Source organism: Sinocyclocheilus grahami, unplaced genomic scaffold, assembly GCF_001515645.1.
Source record: "Sinocyclocheilus grahami isolate Dianchi unplaced genomic scaffold, SAMN03320097.WGS_v1.1 scaffold847.1, whole genome shotgun sequence".
Taxonomy (NCBI): Eukaryota; Metazoa; Chordata; class Actinopteri; order Cypriniformes; family Cyprinidae; genus Sinocyclocheilus; species Sinocyclocheilus grahami.
The window spans coordinates 19,008-27,212 of record NW_015506026.1 but is presented as its reverse complement, the minus strand read 5'-3'; the positions used below and the strand labels follow the sequence as shown (position 1 = coordinate 27,212).

The following is an 8,205-nucleotide window of genomic DNA, read 5'->3' as shown; positions in this document are numbered from 1 at the left end:
CACACTCACACACACACACACACACACACACACACACATACACAGGTTTACATTTGTGTAAAGTGGGGACTCTCCATAGGCGTAATGGTTTTTATACTGTACAGACCGTATATTCTATTGCCCTACACCAACCCTACCCCTAAACCTACCCCTCACAGGAGACTTTGTGCTATTTCAGATTTTCAATACACTCCATTCTGTGTGATTTATAAGCGTTTTGAAAAGTGGGGACATGGGGTAATGTCCTGAAAAGTCACTTTCTCCTTGTAATACCTATGTTATACCTTTGTCATTATACAAATGTATGTCCTCATTTGTCACAAAAACGCGCACACACGCACACACACATGCACACACACACACATACTCACACACACACAAACACATACACACACACACACACACACACACATATATATATATATATATATATAACAATTACTGTATTACGCTATCTAATGAGAATCACTATTAAGAACGTTACAAACAACCTCAAAAGTAAAATGTTGAAATACATGATGGTGAATTTACAAAAATATGCTTGAATGCCAAGAAAATGACTGTAATAATTTGAAAACGTGTTAATGTTCAGTTTAATGAGAGAACAAAAACATTACAAAAATGGCTGTTAAAAAAATTGCATCTAATTAATTATTATTTTATATTACACAATTTCTGTAAATATAACTAAAATAGCTATACTAAATGGTAAATAAAAATATGTCTCATATAGTAATGATGATGCAGAAGTTACTTCTTTAATATGTACGATCGAATATAAACACAACAGTGTGTGTCTAATATATAATTCATGCGGTTACTTTAAGATGGTAATGAGAATACATTTATCAGCCTCTGCTTAAAACCCAATTCAGTGTTATTTTTCTCCACTTCACGTAATAAATATGAAACATGTACCTAAATGAATAAATAAATGATATATATGTATATACAAAATATGATTACAAGTGCTTCCTTAAACAGTAGCTGTATCAATTGCATTTATTGCTGATTTATTTACTCTCTCATTTAAATGTCCACTTTGATATGCCTTGTTCTTTTGTTATGCAGAGAGCCTTTGAGTAAGACAAATGAGATCGGCCTGCACCAGTATCCATCACCTTGAGACGCAGTGAAATGTTACTGAGGGACGATTTACAAACACTGTGTAGCACATACTAAACGTGTCCGAGGTACAGCACTACAAACTGCAGGATAAACTGGCGATTCAATGGGAAATAAATTAGTCGGGAGAGAATATTCAAGGACTGCGTCCATTATCTGCAACATTATCGGTCACACTTTATTTTAAGGTCCAGTTCTCGCTATTAACAAACCATTAACTATGACTTTTGTGTCAGTAAACTCCTAATTTGCTGCTTATTAATAGTTAGTAAGGTAGTTGTTAGTTTAGGTATTGGGTAGGTTTAGGGATGGAGAACATGGTCGTGCAGAATGTGTAATAAACAGCCAATACATTAATAATAGGCATGCTAATAAGCAACTAGTTAATAGTAGATAGAGAATAGATAATTGGTCCCTATACACAAAGACAGAAATTACTAGTTACATGTTGTTTAAATGTGGGTCAAAGTCCTCTTGGTATTGAGAGCTGGCAATATTTCTTCTATAAATGTTATTAACAACCTCTCTTTTCTTACATACATTTGACTTTACAGGTTTGTTTGTAGGTTTCACTAGAGTGTATATGAGAACATTCTGTGAGTTCCATATGATTTTCTAAATAACGTTTGAAGAAAAACCTTACATACTGTACATACTAGTACATAGTACATAGGTACTTTCGCTGGTACCTGTGATCAGTGACAATAAAGGGCTCATTCATTCATTCATACTGGGCGGGTTACTTTTAAAATGTATCCAATACAGAATACATGCAGGAAAATGTGATCTGTTCTGTTTTACTCATGTATTTCTCGAATCATTCTTGTTTTTCTCAAAACAATTCGTACACAGCTTTAAACAAAAGCCTGTAACTTTCTCAAAATCCTTAATTCATCTCCCAAAAGTATTAATGTCAATGATCAGTGCCATCAGAATGACAAGCCCATGACAAGTGTCATTGTTCACAAACAACATAGTCATAATGCTTAGGCATGTTCTCAATATAACCGTGTACTCTGTCCGTATGTCCTGATATAAACTATGGCTACAGTTTTAAAAACAATGACTGAAACTGGACAGGATTTACAATTACACTTTTACCAGTCAGAGTGCAAATTACAGTAAAATGTCATTACGGTAAAGAAAAGAAAAAGACACGACTATGTATAGGCACATGTGTTTGTGTGTGTGTGTGTGTGTGTGTGTGTGTGTTAAAGTATGCATCTGTTTAAAGTATATTTATTGTAAAAAGTAAAATGCAAGTGGGCTACTGTAATAGGATGCATTACAGTAACTATTCAGTATTACAGTACGGTGCATATTGCTGAAATACACACCTGTTCTGTTCTCAAAGGTTTGAATGATTGAGTATTCAGCTGTACTTTTCGACCTGCATGCCTCAGCTATTGTAAGGTCATGAATGTGAATATGGTCCACAATAGTGACCCTTATTTCATCAGAAGCGTGCCTACATCCTTCATTTCTCTGTTTTTCATGAGATGCACCTCTGAGCAGTTTAGAAAACCAGTTGATCTGATGTTTTCCCATCATTAGTGAAATTCAAGATTCACCTGCACACTTCATCAATTCAGGACACATTTAAAAATAAATAAGTCTAATAGATGTGTATAGAATATATGTTTGACAGATTGTGACAGCTAGCATTTTGCATTAAAATGCATTAGAAAATAAATGATTTGTAGCGGTATAAACAATGCTAAAGGCTAAAACGTTTCTCATAGATGTACTTTAATCATTTAAAAATGTCATAGACAGACAAACTGTTGTCTTGTGTATACTGGATTCATCTTTCATCTGCCAAAGCGTTTCTAACTGCTTATGTTCAGGTGTATGAATGGAGACTTTCCACTATTCCTCTATAAAATTCCCAAGAAGAAATTCCTCATGGAAGTTATATCCTCCTGTCCAGGGCCGTTTCTAGCCAATTTGACTCCCTAGGTGAAATCCCTATTGCCCCCCAACCCACCCCCCCACCACAATTATATATATATAATTCTTTTCAGACACCAGTTGCTTGTAACAAATTGGTTGTCATAGTAACGACACTAATTTGTGGAGATTCAGTGCATTGAGTTCCACAAATCTGAATGCATTATTTGTTAATTGACTGTTAAGATAAACATTTTGCACAATTTAGCATCTGTAATATCATTGTGTTGCCACTAGATGCTGTATAGCCCGATGTAACAATCCCTAGTGACTAAGACATTGCACATAAATCACACATAAATTAATTTTATTACATTTTGATTTGGATACTATATACTATACTATAACATATTGTTTAGATATTATCAATGGCTACTTTTTTGTCTTATTAAAGTTTATATGGGAATATTACATGACACGCTGATCCTTTAACAATGCATTGGCGCAAAAAACGCACACCTTTTGGACAAATGTGCCACAAATACTGCCTAAACAAAATTTATTTTTATTTACTGTACCAATATTTTAAATTGGCCTTTGAACTTAGCTTTATTGCATGGCAAAAAAAAGTGTTACCTTGCCAAAGCACTGACAGAGCCCACTGATCTAATGGCGTTGTTGAGCGCTCCAAATGCAAACTTTGCATGCAACAATCAGGCAGAGATTGACAGCACTCTGATCTAGTGGCATACAGGCATCGTCAGATTGGCAGTACTCTAGCCCAATAATGTTGGGGGATCCAGTGGGGGCGGCAGTCATATTTCAGGGTGACCGTGCCACTCTTTATCACAACCCTGCTAAAAGTGCCAGTACGTGTGCTCATTGGCACCCCTTCAGCTGGTGGTGCCCTAGGCGACCGCCTAGAAACGGCCCTGCTCCTGTCACTCATAACAGCGCCTATTCACATGCAGAAATTTAACACACATCATGAAAGAGTGTTCACCGCTGCTCAAATGCTCCTCGCAGCGCACATCACATCCGATTGTATTTTATACAATCCCTATTGTATTTTAAAGGCATAACGCTGTTATATTCTGTGTTAATGACAGTAAATTACATCACAAGTTTAGCAGTATGATTGAAAATGTGACGGGTCTTAGAGCGAATGACAGCTGACGCACTGCGGTTACACAAAACCTGGCAGGATATTCTTCAAATATGTAAATCTGAGAACAACAAAACAGCTCCGAGAGAATAAAGAGCTGAACTCCTTTGGTCGGACTGCACCGTTTAGTGACAGATGAGATTGCATTGGACACTAGCTCTCTAATGAACGAAGAGCTAAATGGCCCCGGAAATAATATCCCAGATTTTAATAACCAATGAATCATGCTCTAAAATAATTGGCTAATTGCTCTTTGCTCCAGAGAAAGGAGATGAGAGGTTATGTAATGCCAACTACCAGCGCACAGCCAACAAACCATGCGCTAAAAGATCCTGAAGTCAAGCTGAGTGATGAGAGAGCGAGAGAGAGAGAGATGAGAGATGAGAGATGAGAGATGAGAGATGAGAGATGAGAGATGAGAGATGAGAGATGAGAGATGAGAGAGATGAGAGAGAGAGATGAGAGAGAGAGATGAGAGAGAGAGCGAGAGAGAGAGAGAGAGAGAGAGAGAGAGAGATGAGAGAGATGAGAGAGAGATGAGAGAGATGAAAGAGGGAGAGAGAGAGAGAGAGAGACAGAGAGAGAGAGAGATGAGAGAGAGAGAACGAGAGAGAGAGAGAGAGAGAGAGAAGAGCTATGAAATTAACTTCTTTCCCCAGGCAGCTCGATATTTACTGGAGTAGTTAATAGTTTGGAGGAAGGCAGTACTTCAATAAATCCTAATTAGTTTCTCATTATTGGTAACATTTTCATGTCAAAAGTATATCTGTGTGTCAGCTGGGTCAACTGTATTTCTTACATACCTTCAAAGAGTTCTCAGTTATAAGTATTTTGTCTTGCCCATTTATCACTATATGGACAAAAGCATGTGGGACAGCTGACATTACACCAACAGGGACGTTAATGATTTATGAAATATGGATTTTAATTTTTATTTTTTTCACTTAAAAATTCAGTGTGTATGCCTAAAGAAAAGCTGAAAGTACATGTATAACCTAAAGAGTAGAAAATAAACAACAACATCAAACTATAATAAATTACATTAATTTTATTCTGCTTTTTTTCTAGATCTAAAGCCTTATTTGGTTCCGAACAGTTTCATCAGGTGATTTAAATTTGTTTTAATTATGCTATAAAACCTTGGTAACTGTGGTGACTCTCTGAGAAATCGAAACGAATTAGGATAGGAATTTTTGTGATGGCAGTATGCATTTTTCACAACCCTTCCCATAATTTATTTTGACCGCAATATCATAAGTCAAGCTAAATTACACATCGTGTTGCTCGGTTCACATGGACATTTTATGCCAACTTTTAAGTACTACTGGCTATCTGACATTAAAAAAATTAATCAACAAGTAACTTCTCATCACGGACTATTCAGAACGGTCTCTGTAGTAACCGTGTCAGATGCAATCCTCATCTTAATTCATTTGTTCCTTTAATTATACACATAATGTTGTAATTGTATCGCATATATATATAAATCTTGTCTATTTCAATCAGTTTGGTGTTGTCCACATCTAAAGAACATGACTGTTCCGAATTGTTAAAAAATAAATAAATAAATAATAAACTCTAAAATAATACAGTGTTTTAATTGCACTGATTTACCTGAAAATCAAGAGCGTCTGTTCTGTGTATTTTGTGTACGCTTTGGCAAAATACTAAATGAAAGATTTACCATTTTTAGAAATGATTATTAGGTGATAAATATATGCTTATAAATTGAATAGTTCTGGTCCTTGATTCTGATTGGTTGAGCTGCGTTCGAAGCTGTTGTAAATTACTCTACAAAGCAACATACAGTGAATTTACAACAGCTAAGGGGGTTTTAGGCATTTCGCGTCGTACCTAACAACGCCCCTTAGCTGTTATAAATTCACTGTAAACCACGGCTTCACGGGCTTCTTGCTTTATTTTGAATTGTTACCTGAGCCCATAAAGCACAGTGCCATCTGGATGGAGACGGATCATTCTGTTCTTCACTGTCACACCATGTACAAACGACTTCTTGTCGTTTAGGAAGTATGTGTCTGGCACCCACAGCTGATCGGCTACCCGGTTATCCAGCGTCAGGTTAAGAGGAATCTCAGAATAGGACAGACGCTTGTCTCGCCAGGCTTGCTGGAAATACATAGTCAGTGTGTAGTCCTGAAAAATAAACCATACACAGAAGAAAGATAAATGGGTTACCAGGTCTAAGGGAAATATCACAACATCAAAGAAAGGAGGGTATATTTTAAAATCTTTTGGGGATTGATATTACATGACTGGCTTTACAATTTGATGATGCAATGTTAAAAGCACAATAGTGCACATCAGGTTAAAAATGAGTGTTAAGGGGCTGAGATCTATAAGGAAAACCCAGGAGACGAGTACAGGTATAATGAGAAAGGAGAGCACACTGAACAAAACAGTATATTAATTAACCTTTTCAATCACTCTTTAAAGACAGAGTTCACCCCAAAATGCCCTCATGTCATTAAAAACCTGCATGCTGATAATTTTGGACTGTCGAATATCTCATTAACCTTCAAAACTGCAATGACACTTTTTGCATAAGCATTTCGAAACACAAAGCATGCATCAAATGTTCCTTATTAAATGTAAAAAATAATAATAATAATAAAATTGCAGCAGACTCAATGCTTTCCTTGATATTCTCAAAAGTGTAAACACTGAGCCTTCCAGGCCCCATCAAAACATTTAGAGTGGTCCACTCCGATCTGTCAGTCTCTTTCCAGCTCAGCCAATAGCGAGAGTTTGGGGCGTGGCTACTGTAGCAGGCTGAGCCAGAGAGTGTTTAGCCATGGCTGACGCGTCACATGAGAAAAGAAACTGAGATTTGGTAAGAGAAATGCATGGTATAATTCAGGTACAACAGTAAAAGAGCTAAACATTTATTGTAAGATAATCTGAACTATTTGCAAATAATATATATTTTTCAAAAATATGCACATTCATTCTTAATCCTATGCCTAAAATGTAGAAAACGGCTCTGTTAATGTTTCTTATCTCGTCATATTCAATTATGAACTACACAAATCACATAAATATATATATATCGGCTTGGGGTTAATTTATCACAGTTTTGAAAGTAAGTTAGTATCAATAATGTAGCTATAGTTAAATGAGAGGAATTCACTGTTGTAAGTATTTCCTTGTCCTTATTACAGTGGATAGCTGTACACGTACATTTGTTGATGCTGTAAAGCAATTCACCCTTTTGAGGAAAATGTTGTGCCCGCTCACTAAACTTAGATAGAAATTATGTTCTCTCAAATAAAGTCTTAAAAAGTTGCTTAACCCTTTATCATTAAAAGAGACTGTGAAAAAAATCTGTCTGCGGCACAGGGTGTTAAACGCCAGTCCAGTGCATGATTTTTTTTCTGTTTACATGCCGAGAAACCCAATCTCAGTTTTGCTCTCTTGCTGTAACTATCATTATGAAATGCCATGCAACACCAGGCAGGCTTTCATGGCTTTCTCTTTCTGTCCTTAAAGGAAGTTCTGGAAAGTTTAGAAAGATATCGAGTCTCTGGGATTTAGTGAGTTTGTTTTGTATGATCAGCAAGGCTTCTTAAGGTTCTAAGCTTCTCCTCATAATTATTTTATCAGTGCAGGTATTGGGATACTGGAGGAAGCTGTCTTCGATCTAATCCATTTACTCCAGCTAGAAGTTTGAGTGTGGACTGGGAAAGCTATATACAGTATTTATATATATAATGTATATATATACAGTGGGTACGGAAAGTATTCAGATCCCCCTTAAATTTTTCACTCTTTGTTATATTGCAGCCATTTGCTAAAATCATTTAAGTTAATTTTTTTTCCTCATTAATGTACACACAGCACCCCATATTGACAGAAAAACACAGAATTGTTGACATTTTTGCAGATTTATTAAAAAAGAAAAACTGAAATATCACATGGTCCTAAATATTCAGACCCTTTGCTGTGACACTCAAATATTTAACTCAGGTGCTGTCCATTTCTTCCGATCATCCTTGAGATGGTTCTAC

General features: G+C 36.2%; 1 protein-coding gene across 1 annotated transcript in view; it reads right to left on the bottom strand.

Moving 5' to 3' along the window:
• LOC107562899 (gamma-aminobutyric acid receptor subunit beta-2-like) overlaps positions 1–8,205 on the bottom strand; it is a 54,770-nt gene that overhangs the window by 40,282 nt on the left and 6,283 nt on the right. Inside the window, exon 3 of the mRNA XM_016247653.1 lies at positions 6,114–6,334. Within this exon, the coding sequence (XP_016103139.1) occupies positions 6,114–6,334 (221 nt within the window). The remainder of the gene's footprint in view (positions 1–6,113; positions 6,335–8,205) is intronic.